Source organism: Pantherophis guttatus, chromosome 2 (genome assembly GCF_059756535.1).
Source record: "Pantherophis guttatus breed Tessera chromosome 2, ASM5975653v1, whole genome shotgun sequence".
Lineage (NCBI taxonomy): Eukaryota > Metazoa > Chordata > Lepidosauria > Squamata > Colubridae > Pantherophis > Pantherophis guttatus.
The window spans coordinates 86,442,340-86,457,869 of NC_142064.1; the positions used below are offsets into that span (position 1 = coordinate 86,442,340).

At 38.7% G+C, this 15,530-nt stretch overlaps 1 protein-coding gene across 2 annotated transcripts in view; it reads left to right on the top strand.

Annotated features, from left to right (window-relative positions):
- Nucleotides 1-15,530, top strand: part of SVEP1 (sushi, von Willebrand factor type A, EGF and pentraxin domain containing 1) — a 130,436-nt gene that overhangs the window by 56,175 nt on the left and 58,731 nt on the right. For both annotated transcript variants that reach the window (XM_087886352.1, XM_034410569.2), the window contains exons 13-22: nucleotides 788-909; nucleotides 4,022-4,130; nucleotides 4,797-4,988; nucleotides 5,208-5,441; nucleotides 6,544-6,705; nucleotides 7,790-7,951; nucleotides 9,178-9,339; nucleotides 11,882-11,973; nucleotides 12,946-13,042; nucleotides 14,709-14,822. In XM_087886352.1, coding sequence (XP_087742478.1) covers nucleotides 788-909; nucleotides 4,022-4,130; nucleotides 4,797-4,988; nucleotides 5,208-5,441; nucleotides 6,544-6,705; nucleotides 7,790-7,951; nucleotides 9,178-9,339; nucleotides 11,882-11,973; nucleotides 12,946-13,042; nucleotides 14,709-14,822 — 1,446 coding nt within the window. The remainder of the gene's footprint in view (nucleotides 1-787; nucleotides 910-4,021; nucleotides 4,131-4,796; nucleotides 4,989-5,207; nucleotides 5,442-6,543; nucleotides 6,706-7,789; nucleotides 7,952-9,177; nucleotides 9,340-11,881; nucleotides 11,974-12,945; nucleotides 13,043-14,708; nucleotides 14,823-15,530) is intronic.

The following is a 15,530-nucleotide window of genomic DNA, read 5'->3' on the forward strand; positions in this document are numbered from 1 at the left end:
ATGAAATTATTTCTATTTGAATAACCACCTTGGGGCTGTTATTAAATGGAGATAAAGGGGATTCTCCCATCCCTAGAACCATTCTTTCTCTTTCTTACCAACATCTCTAGAAACAGGTCCAGGAATAAATCTGAATCTTTAACTATAAAGCAAATATTAAAAAGTCCACTAATCAGATAGAAAAATAGATATTTTGCTACATAACTTATTTATTTTGGGGAGAAAAGTCATATTGACTTGGATACATTTTTAAAAGCAACACATATTTTGCCACTTCAGTACACTTAGGATTTCATTGTATGATATATGATATGATATGATATGATATGATTGATATGATACGATATGATACGATATGGATAGTCCTCATTTGGCAATGAAAGTTGAGACTGGTGACTCGGTTGGTAAGCAAAGCGGTCACTAAGTGAAACTGCAACTATGCTTATGTTCTTACTTTGTTTGCTTTACAGATTCACAAAAGGTTATAATTACAAGGATTGGTTTTAAAATTACTTTTTCATCATCATAACTGAATAGTCACTAAAGGAAGCAGTCAATAAACAAGGACTACCTATGTTGTATCATACATATATATATATATATATATATATATATATATATATATATATAATATAAATATAAATATAAATATAAATATAAATATATATAAATAATCTGGTACCTACTAGCTTTCACATTAACATAATGTTTAACACTTTAACATAATTTAGTACAATTCCGCCTGTACATTTTAGTAACAATATGCTAATAATCATATGTTTTTCAGTGAATCGTTTGGCAAATCACGGTTTTAAATCCTTTGAAATGTTGTATAAAGCAACACGATGTGATGACAATAATCTGCTTAAAAATTTTGTGGAAGTTTTTCAAAGTGCACTTGGTAAAATGGTGAGTTAATGGTAAATCGTTATAAGATCCTAATGTGACAAAAACATAAAAGTGTGACTAGTAGAGACTTTGGCATGCCTACTATATTTGAAAACTGGAAAGGATATTTTTAGCAACCTTTGCCCTTCATTGCTGAAAACCAGGTGGGTGCAGTGACGGGAGACTCTGAGTTTTAGTCCTCTTTAGCCACAATGCTAGTTGAGTGATCTTGGGCCAATCATTTCTGTCAGCCATAAGAAGAAAGAACTGGCAAGCCACTTCTGAAAAAATGCTTCCAAGAAAACTTTCAGGCAGTTTTCAAGATTTAAAATTAATTGAAAGCATATTTTTTCTTCTTCTGTCTCTGCTACACCTCTGCCAAAACCCGAACAGCTGATTGTGCAACCCAATTTCATACCCACCATTAGCCTCCTTGGATCTTCAGTAGCACCCCTCTGATTGCCCACGTCTAGGGCAGACCACCCCCCACCTACCCCTTGGTAGACCACTCAGTAAAAAAAGAACCCTATGTCTCTGAATACAGAGTTAAATAATCTGTTACTAATTTAAATAGAGAACTACCGAATGTAATAATTCGTGTTACTTGTATTATGTACTATTTTTCCTAGTCAAACATTCTTTTATTACCATACAGTTTGTAAAGGCTATTGAAACAAGGATATCTATTTCAGAAGTGAGTTGGACAATCTAAATTAGACAAATGGCAGAAAAGTTGTGTTTTTAACTAACAGAGAAGTATAAATAATCCTCGACTTACAAGAATTTGTTTAGTCACTTTCGAAGTTACAACAGCACTGAAAAAAATGTGATATGATCATTTTCACACTTACGACCGTTGCAGCATGCCCATGGTCACATGATAAAAATTCAGATGCTTGGCAATTGACTGATAGTTATGATGGTTGCAGTCATGTCCCGAGGTCATGTGATTTTCTTTTGCAACCTTCTGACAAGCAAAGTCAGTGAAGAAGCTAGATTCATGTTACTAACTTAACAACTGCAGCGATTCCCTCAACTAATGTGGCAAGAAGGGTCATAAAATGAGTTTCAAAATTCATTTAACAACTATCTCACTGAGCAACAGAAATTTTGGGCTCAATTGTGGTTTTAAGTCAAAGGTTACCTGTACCGATTTGAGAGGTTCCTACTCTCCTCCAATGTTGGGCAAGGTTGGGTTTGAGTCAGGAGGTTAATAATTTAATTAGTCAGGCACCTGGAGGAACAACTATGATTTTTATTCTGTTTTTACTGATTGTTGTGAGGTGTCCAAGATCACTATATGAGATTGCAATAGCACTTAGACTTACAGTAGTGGCCAAAATTGTGGAAACCTTTTGGGAAAAGTGTATTTTCTAAAACTAGCTAATAACACCACTTTTTTTGGAGTAGTACCATAAAATTATATAACAATGGAAAGATAATTTAATCAAGAATGTAATGCAATAACTTTTATGAAGGATTTGCTATTAGAATAGCAGTAACAGTATAAAGAAGAAAAGTGAAACATGTAGAAAAAACGAGATATACAAAAATTATCACCATAGAAAAAAATGAGATATGCAAAAATTATCACCATGTCAGTTAATACTTAGTTGGGTAACCTTTAGCATGAATTTCGGCCTTACAACGTTTTCCCATGGAGTGAACCAAGTCTTTTAGTTCTGCAGCTGTTATGATGTGAAATCAAGATTGAATGATGGTTTCTATTAACTGGGTTTTATTGCTGGGTCGTTTCTGACTAACAAGTTTCTTTAGTTGGCTCCATAGATTTTCAGTTGGGTTAAGGTCTGGGCTATTCTCAGGCCTTTACAGCAGTAGAATATGATTATCTTGAAACTCCAAAAACAAAGTAGTGTTATTAGCCATCAAACCTCAAAAATACACTTTTCCCAAAAGGTTTTCACAATTTTGGCCACTACTGTATATACTGCTTCACTGTGCTTTATTGCCCTCTAAGCAGTTTACAGAGTCAGCCTATTGCCCCCAACAATCTGGGTCCTCATTTTACCCACCTCGGAAGGATGAAAGGCTTAATCAACCTTGAGCCTGGTGAAATTTGAACTACCAAACTGCTGGCAGATAGCAATGAGCAGAATTAGCTGCAGTACTGCATTCTAACCATTGCACCACCGTGGCTTGTGGTATAGCCACAAGATAGATAGCCATTAAAATTGTTTAAATAAATAAATTAAATGGGTATATGGAAACCCAGTATGTTTTTTTTCCATGAGAAAAGGTAAATTATTGTGTACAGGAAGTCCTCTACTTACAACCATTCATTTAGCAACCATTCGAAGTCACACTGGCACTGAAAATATGGCCAGTCTTCACACTTACAAACCATTGCAGCATCCCCCAAGATGACATGATCAAAATTCAGGTGCTTGGCAACCAGCATGTATTTATGATCTTGCAGTATCCCAGGGTCATGTGATCACCATTTGTGACCGCCTCCAAACTCAGCTTCTAACAAGCAAAGTCAGTGGGGGAAGCCGGATGTGCTTAGCAACCATTTGATTCATTTAATAGCTGCAGAGATTCGCTTCACAGCTGTGACAAAAATGGTTGTAAAATTGGGCAAAACTCATTTAACAACTGTCTTGCTTAGCAATAGAAATTCTGGTCCGAATTGTGGTCATAAGTCGAGAACTACCTGTAATCTTATTATGCCAACTAGAAAGTCACAAAAAAATGTGGCAGCCTTTGATTTTTTTTTTCAAAAAATAAAAAATCCTAGATATGGGGAAGGCATAGAAAAATCCAAAACTTGTGCCATATGTTTTAACATCAGTCTGAAGATAGAGATTGCAGACTGATCACTGTGGTTGTTATGGGTGTCAGTTTATTACGCTTAGCTTTCTGAGGCAACAATGGACAAAGGGAGAAATGGTTCCTGGATGTCAGCTCTGCCTTCTGCCAAAATAGTCAGAGCACACAGACACAAGGAAAACAATGGCAGGGAAGAGAAAGAGAAGCCATCTTTCTAAATCACAAGCTAGAAATTAGATTTATGTGTCATATGAGACAAGAAAGGGAGTTAAGCCAAATTGTGTAGCGTCATCCGGTGGTGAACTAATTATTTTTATTTTACTCTTTCCTGATGGGTTTATAGGTTCCATCATTTTGCAATGACGTTGATGACATTGACTGCAGGCTTGAGGATCTGCCACAGAAACATTGCTTAGAATATAATTACGACTATGAAAATGGCTTTGCGATTGGTAAGTGAAGCGACTTGCCCTTTATTGTCTATAAGCTCCGAAGAAAGAAATATTCAGCTTGTCTCCTATAGTAATTCTGACTACAGGTAGTCCTCGGCTTACAACCACAATTGAGCCCACAGCAACGGTCATAAGTATGAGCCAATTTGCAAAGCATCTGAAATTTGATCACATGATCATGGGGATGCTACAAAGGTCGTAACTGTGAAAAACGGTCACAAGTCACTTTTTTCATTGACGTTGTAACTTTGGAGCAGTCACTAAGTGAACAGTTGTAAATTGAGGACTGCCTGTATGAACTGAGTCAGACCAGTGCTCCTGGTAAACCCAGGTAAGCACATTAGAAGAAGAAAAAAAGAATGAACAATTGACACCTCCTTCCATCATTTATTTCTCCACTCCCTTCCCACTGTGTTTCCTTTCCTAGAAACAGCAGTGTCAGGTCTGTATTTCAGTCATTCATATTTTACCTCTCTGTTTAACCTTTGGGGTAGGAGTTGACCTTTCATGTCTGCATCCTATCCTGCAAATTGTCAAGTCAGTAGAAGTTGCTTTCCCCTTTCTCTTCTAAAAAATGCAATTGTGCTTGAACAGCTTGTTCATAAATGTTATTTGTTTCTCATGGGATATTTCTTTATTTTTTTTCTCTCTCTCTTTTACCAACAGGTCCGGGTGGCTGGGGTGCCATAAATCGGCTGGATTACTCTTACGATGATTTTGTTGAAGTAGATTCTGAAGAACAACAACCTAAATTACCATCTGATTCGATGGATGTGGCAAACTCCCGGGTCAAAAGACACAAAAAAATAAATATGCCCATGTCAGACCACAAAATAAAGTTAATTTTTAATATCACTGGTATGAAAACGTTTGTCTTTTTATTATTTAGGAATATGGAGTACACCTTTTTAAAATGGAGCATATTTTGAGTGTTTTGTAAATAGAACATCCCTAGGAATTATGTTGAACACTTCACAGGTTGAAGAATTTTTCTATTCTTCTGCATGCTTCTAAAGAGCACTATGCTAATTAACTTTGTAATGTCTTTTGCATAAGATGATTGTTTTTTAATCATAGCTACTGTACCACTGCCTGACAAACGCAATGATTCTCTGGAAGCAGAAAACCAACAGCGCCTTCTAAAAACACTAGAGAGGATCACAAATAGATTGAAAAGAACTCTCAACAAGCATCCCATGTATTCTTTTCAGTTGTCTTCTGAGTTGCTTATAGCTGACATCAATTCTCTAGAAGCTGAAAAGGCTTTTCTCTTCTGCAAACCGGGCTCTGTTCTACGGGGGCGAATGTGTGGTAGGTAATTTTAATCTCAGTTAATTTAATTTATTATTTTTGGAAGGCTATCAGTTTGGAGTTATTGCATATGTCAACTTTCAAGGAAGAATCAAAAGAATCATATAATGACAAGCTTAAATTCGCTGTTAATGCTATCTTATTTATTTTCACTTTGGAAAAGTTTGGCTCCTCAACTAATTTCCTTCCCTCTTGGGGAAGGCTTCCTTCAATAGGATGGGGGAGGGGTGGGAACATAGCGATAGCATTTAGATCAGTGGTGAAATCCAATTTTTTTTATTACCGGTTCCGTGGGCATGGCTTGGGGGGCATGGCAGGGGAAGGATACTGTAAAATCTCCATTCCCACCCCACTCCAGGGGAAGGATACTGCAAAATTTCCATTCCCACCCCACTCGGGCCAGCCAGAGGTGGTATTTGCCGGTTCTCCAAATTGCTCAAAATATCCGCTACCAGTTCTCCAGAACCTGCTGGATTTCACCCCTGATTTAGACTTATATACCACTTCACGGTGCTTCACAGCCCTCTAAGCGGTTTACAGAGTTAGCATATTGCCCCCAACAATTTGGGTCCTCATTTTACCGACTTTGGAAGGATGGAAGGCTGAGTCAATCTTGAGCCTGGTGAGATTTGAACTGCCAAATTGCAGGCAGTCGGCAGACAGCAGAAGTAGTCTGCAGTACTGCACTCTTACCAGTGCACCACAGTGGCTCTTCTGTTTTTCTACAATACTAATAAATTCTTGTACTGCATGAAGTTCCACAAATCCTCCAGAATAGCTTTGGTGGAGCCTAGAGACACGAAGGAAGAAGAGATACTCAGAATTGCTTCTTTCTCCTTCACCCATAGAAGATTTTCATCAGTAGGACACAATTGGATTTCAGCAGTTATGATTATTTTAACACATCAGGTAATCTGTAATTATCTGTTCAATCAATCACATAGCTCATATAGTTTTTGCATACATAGGAACTGTGTCTGTGATCATGCAGATACAGATTACATTGCCATCTGCAGTTTGAGAATTAGGTCAGAATATATGTTAAAACAATCATTGATCCACACCCAACATTTTATTCATATTCTATCTAATTAAATTCCAGTTAACTGTCCTTTGGGTACTTACTATTCTCTGGAACATCATGCATGTGAAAGTTGCTGGATTGGATCATATCAAGATGAGGAAGGACAGCTAGAATGTAAAAATTGTCCATCTAACACCTATACTGAATATCTCCATTCCAGAAGCGTGTCAGAATGCAAAGGTAGGAAATTTGCAGTCATATACATTATAATATGTATAATAATATTTCACAATGTAATATTTCTGGAGAAGAAAACTGCAGTGGGAATGAAAGCAATTCTTTTATTGTGGTTCTGTAATAAATTGCATTAGAATCAGTGTTCCTGCATAAATACATTTGTTTAAATAACTATTTTTACAGAAATGGCTCCCAAAACAGTTAAGGACAATAAAAATAGCAGTTGAAACACAACAGCTTGAAATATGAATGAAATTGTTAAATCAGGAAGTTAGAATGACAGACTAAAACAATTACAATAAGATCCTAATAATAATTTGCATGCTTTTCACAGTTTTTATAATTTCTACTTTTTCTTCTTTTTTTGTCTCAGTAATTATGTGGTCTTTTCAGTGAAGCTAATATATCAGTTTTATTATAACAGAATGCCAATCATCAAAAAAAAGCTTCTTTATTCTCCGTTCTTTGCATTTTTATAGTCGACTAGTTTATGGTTTCAATGGAGTGTTCTAAACAAAACACCTAGCTCAGTGATGGCTAACCTTTTCCAGACCAAGTGCCCAAAGCGTGTATGCGAATGCACGTGTGCACACTCAGACCCCCCAAATGCAATGCGTGCACAGTCCCCGTGCATGCACCCCACCCCCTGACATGCAGACGTGGCCCCCTGCATGCGCCCTGTCCCCCAGGCATGCGTGGCAGAGACCTGAAAACCAGCTGGCCGGTGAGAGGCACTTGCGCATGCACAGCGGACCTGAGCTGGGGCGACAGCTCGCGTGCCCACAGAGAGGGCGCTGCATGCCACTTCTGGCACATGTGCCAAAGGTTCGCCATCACAGACCTAGCTTTTGCAATAAACATATCCATATTTGTGACAGATCCACTTTACAAATTGTATTTTGCAAGCTAATACGCTTAGCTTGCTCTAGGCTTCTAAATTGCCAGTTACACCTCATTGCAGATGCTATTGTACTGCGTTGGATTGCTGGGTTTATTTTTGCTCCTATTTTTTAGCTGCTTGGAATTGATATGCATTTTTTAAAAATTAGAGATTCTTAATTAGGTTGTACTGTTCTCATATACTCAGCTCAGTGCAAGCCGGGAACTTCTTCTCCAAACGGCCTTGAGATCTGTGAATCATGTCCCTTTGGCAAATATCAGCCTACCACTGGATCTAAGCACTGCATTTCTTGTCCAGAAAATATGTCAACAGTCAAAAGAGGAGCTGTGGATATATCAGCATGTGGAGGTTTGTGACATCTAGGTTCCAGGAAACAGCATGTTGCTAAATACCATGCAGTATCTATCACTCCCCTTCCCTGATCCCTGCATAACTGAAATATTTTTAAGTAGTAGCATGCATTATGTCTGTAGTCTATCTTATTTATCTAGTGAACCTTAATTTTCTGCACAAAGGATTTGAACTGTAGCCATACTTTAAAGAAATAACCTTCTGAGACCTCTGTTTAGACAGAGTACTTGTTTATGTTAGCAAATATTAGTTTGCGGTTTCCAGCAGTGTGCTGGTAACAATAGCAGATTATTTCCATATGTTATTAGTGCTTTTCTTTGTTTCTTGCATAATATAAACATGGGGAAAAGCAATATTACTTTTTGCCAATTTCTGGCTAAACTTGAAAATAGTTTTGCTTGTCCCCTGAGAAATAAATCTGTTTCTGTTGCCAGTGCAGAATTAGAAATATGAGGAAAAGTGGGATATAAATCTAACAAATAAACAAACAGACCATATTATTTGGCAAATATCAAGTATTTGACATTTGGTGCCGTTTTGGGGTCATATGTCTATGGAGATTCTCAATCATCCAGGTCATGTTTGTCCCAAAGGTCCTTTTTCCAAAAGGCGAATGGACTTTCTTGGTTTTTTTTTTTCCTTTGAAAATGTGTCACTTCTCATTCAAGAGGGAGAACTGAAGAAACCTCTTGAATGAGAAATGAAATGTTTTCAAAAAAACCCAAAAAACAAAAAAGTCCAATTGCCTTTTGGAAAAAGCATTTTTGGAATCATCATTTGTGACTTCAAGGTATGCAAAACATTGAAAAATATGTCTATTCTCTTTTTCTGATATTTTGGCCTCTGGCGTTTGAAAACTTAAGATTGCAGCTGTAAAATAAGAAATTTGGAACTCCCAGAGTACAAATGGATACTTGTTTTATTGTCTTTTTTTATATGATCTGTTGATTTTATTTTAGATTAATCTTGCACTGTGTTACAAACCCAGTGACATTTCTGAATAAACTTATGCGTATAAGATTGGAATTTGGAAAATGTTATCTAGATGACAGAGATTTGGTACAATAATCTGGTTCTGGAACATTTAAATCCACTCGGTTGATGATATGGTTCGCATCCATCCAAAGCTTTCCATTGATTGAAACAGGTCTTTTCTCTTTTGTAAAACGATGTTAAAATGATATATCGGTGCATAAAAGAAGATTCTGTTGTGTGCTTTGCAGTTCCTTGCCCAGCTGGAGAATTCTCACGTTCTGGTTTAATGCCGTGCCATCCTTGTCCCAGGGACTATTACCAACCTGATCCAGGAAAGTCCTATTGCTTATCTTGTCCATTTTATGGAACAACAACAATCATTGGAGCCAGATCTATAGCAGACTGCTCAAGTAGGTTATATTCTCTAAAGGGTATGAAAATGATCGGCAATAATCCTAAAGGTTGGAAGAGCTTGACTCTTCATGTACCTATTTACAAATGGCTGTCTCATGCTTAAAAAGGAGTTAGGTTGCGTCTTTGCTAAGAGAATATAGACAGGAAACAGCTGTCGAGATACCATTACACAGCTCACATGGAACAAAAATGACAAGGAAAGAGATCTCAATGAACAGAACAGAGCCTCTTTATATCACAATAGTACTTTGGGAGAGGCAGACCCATCCTGTGATTAAGAGCCCCATCTATCAGACCCGTGATGGCGAACCTATGGCATGCGTGCCATAGTTGACACACAGCGCCCTCTTGGGCATGCAAGCCGTCGCCCAGCTCAGCTCCCCTGCGCGTGCACGCCTCCCACTGACCAGCTTTTTTTGGGGATGCGCAGGGGGCGGGGTGCATGCAGGAAATGTGCATGCATGCACAGGGAAGGAAAGCCTGGGGAGGGCGAAAATAGGCCTACCAAAAGTACCAGAAATCTGGAAACAGGCCCGTTTCTGGCCTCCAGAGGACCTCCAGAGCCCGGGAGAGGCCGTTTTCGCCCTCCCAGAGGCTCAAGAAAAGCCTCTGGAGGCTGGGGAGGACAAAGAGGCGCCTTTCCCCGCCATGATGCAGGAGGCCAAGTAGGCCACGCCCACCATGGCCATGCCCACCTAGCAACCAGGCAGAGAACTGGTTGCTAAAAATTTTAATTCACGGGGGCAGAGGAGTATGGGGGTCGCGTGTGCATGTGCAGGGGGCGTTGTGTGCGCATGCACGGGGGCGGCGCACATTGCATTATGTGCACGTACTTTTGGCACACAAAGAGAAAAGAGTTAGCCATCGCTGTCTCAGATGAATTCTGAACAGTTCTTTTCATCGTCTTAAACATCCGTTTTCTGGGGAAAGATGATCCATACACAAGCTACAATGACACATATGTAGGTCTCCTTTGCTTTCTAAATTTTCCTCAATAACCTCATTTGAGTTCAGTTCAATGTAGATGGTTTAATATATAAAATGGCATAGTAACATAGGATAGTGTGGGTCTTATGGTTACACCTCCAATGTTACAATCCTGATAGCCAGTTCTAGACCTTGATGAGGAATGGGCAGAAAAATATTCTATTCTTGAATTTAACTACCTTTTCTCTTAACTATGGGTTCTTACATTGTCACTGCCAGATCTCCTGGTTAGCACAAGATCTGAATTGAGTTTGCATGGATGAAGTATGCTGGCGGTTAAAATACTAAGATTTTATACTAAAACTCTGAAAAACCATACTGATTCTGATCAAGACAGGATATCTGACAGAAAGAGTTCAGTGCCTCATCAATAGTAGAAACTGGAGTCCATCTGAAGAAATATAACACATTTTGATATTCATGCTTTAAATGGATATTGTTAGATCTCTCTGTATGGCATATACCAGTGATGGCTAACCTTTTTGCCGTCGCGTGCCAAAGGCGGGGGGAGCACGGGAGGGTGTCGTACACGTGCGTGCCCCCACCCAGAATTCAATGTGCCCCGCCCCCGTGCATGCACGTGTGAACCCTCACCAGGCTTAAGGTTGACTCAGCCTTCCATCCTTTCTAAGGTAGGTAAATTGAGGACCCAGTTGTGGGGGCAATAAGCTGACTTTGTATAAATATACAAAAGTATGAAGGCTATTGCTTAGCACATTGTAAGCGGCCCTGAGTCTCCGGAGAAGGGTGGCATATAAATCAAATTAAACCCCCCCCCCCGTGCTCTCTCTGCTTTTGGCACATGATGGCACTGTGGGCCTGGTAGGCCCGTTTTTCACCCTCCCCAGGCTCCAGAGGCTTTCTTGGAGCCTGGGGAGGGCAAAAACGGCCTTCCCCCCCACCCCCGGTGGCCCTCCAGAGGCCGGAAATGGCCCATTTCCCGACTTCCGGTGGGCCCAGAAGACCCGAAAATCAGCTGGCTGGAGCTGAGCTAGGGCAACGCTCGCGTACCCACAGATATGGCTCCATGTGCCACCTGTGGCACCCGTGCCATAGGTTCACCATCACGGGTATATACTCAGCAGCTACTGTATTTTTCGGAGTATAAGATGCTTCGGCGTATAAGACGCACCTTATTTTGAAAAGAAGAAAGAAAATAAGAAAAAAAAATTCTGCTTGAGAGACTCTCAGTTTGAGAGGCTGCAAAAGCTCCGTTTGCAAAGGATCTTCTCTTTGCAAAGCCAGCCTCTTAAATGGACCTTTTGGAGGCTGTTTAAGAGGTTCTCTTCTTTGGGAAGCTGCATTTGCAGCCTCCAAAAGCTCTGTATGAGAAGATGCGTGGAGGCCAAAGGGTGGGGGTCGGCAGGTGGGCGGGGTTACACACCCAAATTTTCACCTTCTTTTAAGGGGGAAAAAAGTGTGTTTTATACTCCGAAAAATATGGTATATTCCTTTTCTGGTATTGCAACTTTTATAGTATTAGAGTCTTGACTTAGAGGATTTCGTCAGTGGGATTTTTTTTACATTTGATTTCATGTCAATCCCATTTAGGTTTTGGCTCTACTTTTTCTGCAGCGGAGGAGAGTGTGGTGCTTCCAGTTGCTCCAGAAAATATCAGCAAGGACCCTAAAGTCAGCAGCCAGGCAAGAACAGCCATCGTGATTTTCCAGGGTGTTCAATTACAGAGAAAGTAGAAAACTGGTGAAATTAAAAAAAAATATTGAAAATGATGGGTTTGAAAGTTAAACGGTTGCTGCCTCTCGTAGTGTTCTTTATTTCATTTGTGCCCCATGCACCAGTGTCTGTGACAGCTCATTACTTTTTTTGAATGATGAAAGAGGGATCCTGGCATTGCACTGCAAATCCCACCCCTCCTTGGTATGGGTGCAATGGCATGGTGCATGTAGACAAGGGGTAGATCCTGTGCTCTAATGTCATAAAGTTGTCTTCCTCACTCTCCTCCTCTCTGCCCCCTGCAAATGCTGGTGATCTCATATGGGTCATCCTTGATTTATGACCACATTGCTAACCAAATTGGTTGGTATATAACCATTCCATTGCTAACCAAAGTGGTTGTTTGTTAAGTGAGCCATGCCTGATTTTATCTTTTTTTGCCACAATTGTTAAATGAATCATGGCAGTTCTACACTGAATCAGCCATTTATTAAGGCCAACTTTCTTCATTGACTCTGCTTGTCAGAAGCCAGCTGGCAAAGAGTGATCACATGACCTCAGCATTCTATGATAATCGTAAATACTTGCCAGTTACCAAGTTCCTGAGTTTTGATTACATGACCACGGGAATGCTGTCAGTATCATAAGTGCGAGGACTAGTTGCAAGTCAGTTTTTCCAGTGCCATTCTAACTTTGAACAATCACTAAACACATGGTTGTAAATTGAGGATTACCTGTATTTGATTCAAGAAATTTAACATAGTATACATTCCTTCCCCCCGCCATTTTATTTTCACCACATAGTATTTGAAACCAGGGTGTGTTTATAACATCTAATAAGACTTAACATTTAGAGACCGGATAGGAAACCTGAACTGCAATCTGCTTTTGAATTTTCCTTGCCTATATTTTTGCTTTGTCTTTTCTTCCATTGACAACAGATATTCCATGAATGTTTCCTGCAACCATGTCATAACAGTGGAACTTGCAAACAGGTTGGAAGTGGTTACATTTGCATATGCCCACCAGGATATGCAGGTAAGTAATACAGTTGAAATTCTCCCTAAATATCATGCTTTGACAGATATATTGCCTTTGAAGAAAAAGAAATATATTAAGAAGTGTTCCATGAATATTCAAACAAGGAATAGAAACATTTCTTGAAAAGCAGGCCCAAAACTATGAGGGACTAGAGCCTAAAAATTGTGAAAGAACAAAATGTTGGTTGTAGCCTAAAAAAATGTTAAATAAAAAGTTTGGGAGGTATCCTGTAAACATATTGGAGTGTCTCTGGCTACATGAAGTGGTCTGTCAATGAAATAAATTTTTAAAGGGATTTGTTGACTTCTTGTTACTGCTTTTTAACTTCTGTTTTGTAGCAATACTTATCTGATTTTTCCCCTTCGTTTAAGTATACCTTTTCATTGCCACATGGTTATTTTGATATCATTTTTATGTATTTTGCAGCTATTAGTCTTCTTTTATCCTGTTCCGTTATAAATGAACAATTTTTGTAGGTCTAAGCGGGTTAGCATCATTTATATTAAATACAAATTTTGCTATTGTTAAAACTATACATCACTAGGTATACCAGCCTCCCTGGATATTTTTTCTTTAGACTGATAGCTCTCATGGACCCTTCAAAAACTTTATAACTTAACTATAGTGGAAATAGTGAAACTCGCCCCCTGAGTTCTAAGTATAGATTGATCTTGTGCATATTCAGATAATGAGTCCTTGCAAACCCTGCTTATAATCTAATAAAAGTGTATGGAATTATTAGCTTGATCTGTACTCATACATCAAGAATGAGTGAAACAGAACAGAATCTATCTATGCATTTTGCAGGAGACCTAACAGTTTAGCAAAATATTTCAATTTCTGTTGTTTAAAAATGTATCACTAAAAGGTCACATAGACCTTGAATATTGCAAAAGTTAGCTGGAAATAAATAAGTGGATTTTTTTATAGTAAAGAGCTATGTGCTCGGAATAGGGAGAAACTGAGGGCTGAAAAGAAAACAAATACAAAGGAAAGCAAACAGATTTATTCATTCAGGACAGATTTTAGACATTTGGTCCTTAAAAGTCTATGTTTGAATCTTTGTATACCCAGACATATTTCTTGGTGCTGAATTAGATTTGCCAGTCCTTTTTGGCAGTCTACTCATTTAACAATAAAATGAGAGGCAAGTACAGGTTTAACCATACTCTTCTCTATGTGAAAAATTTGACAATAGAGATGGATACAAATTTCACTGAGTTTTATCTTTCACCAAAAATTACACATTTTCAGAGGAAAAGCAGAGGAAAAACGTGAGATTTTAAAAAAGTAGCCAGCATCACTGGTGGATTTGTCTGTTTTATCACAAACTCAATTTTGTTTTAGTATTCAGATCAGTTAGAATATTTAATTGAAACAGAATATCTTTTGAGCTTTTGATTAAACAATAGCCTAATGCCTGCCTGTCAACAAGCTCAGTAGCAACTAGAATTAAATAGACTCTGAGATGTATTAGTTGTGCGGTTTTCATATATCCCAGTTTCATATCTGTTTCTAACCTAAGTGTAAATAGATTCAAATTCCCCTCCTCCACAAAAATCACTTTTTATTTTTTCTATTACTTGATATTTATTTGATGTGTTTTGCACTTTTGGCCTATCCCGATTTATTTTTCTTTGTGTTCTTTTGGGTTGTGTTCTAGGATTAAAATGTGAAAAAGAGATTGATGAATGCAGGTCATCTCCCTGTCTCAACAAAGGGATTTGCAAGGATGGCACTGCAGCATTCATTTGCCAGTGTCAGCAGGGCTACTCAGGTGACAAATGAACTAAAGCAGTAAAGCATCATCTCCAGGTTGCAAACTTTAAAAAAAAAAGTTACGGCTCATATTTATTGAGCTTGTGAATATCTTGCCTTCTGTATTTTGCTGATTTCATAGAGATTGAGGGATTGTTGGGGGGTTTTTTTGGTGAACTGTGAGAAACAGTTCAAAATAAATTTTATTGCTGTTGTATGCTGGGCATGGGAAATGATAATCGTTTGATTATAACATTCTAATTATATAAAAAATATCTGCATAAATATTTCTTAAATGGCTGCATTCTGAATATACTTATGACACCACCTCCAGTATGAAGCGCATTAGTTAGAACATAGAATATAAGAGTTGGAAGGAACCTTCTAGTCCAACCCCCTGCTCAAGTAGGAAACCCTATACCATTTCAGACAAATGGTTGTCCAGTGTCGTTTTTAAAGCCTCCAGTGATGGAGACCCACAACTTCTGAAGGCAAGTTCTCTATGGGTTGCCTTCATATTAGGGGATGAGTAAGAGTGGGCTGTCATTGGCTATCCTATTTCCCCTTACAATATGGGGAAAATTGGGTCTTGTTGCAAAGTAACAATACATCTGGCTAAGCTTTTGTAGCTGAAGTTGAATGGAAAGTCACTGAGGTGTCTATGAATGGAAGGAAATGGATAAATGTCATCATTTGATCTTATCAGGATTGTATGGGTCTTCTCCTA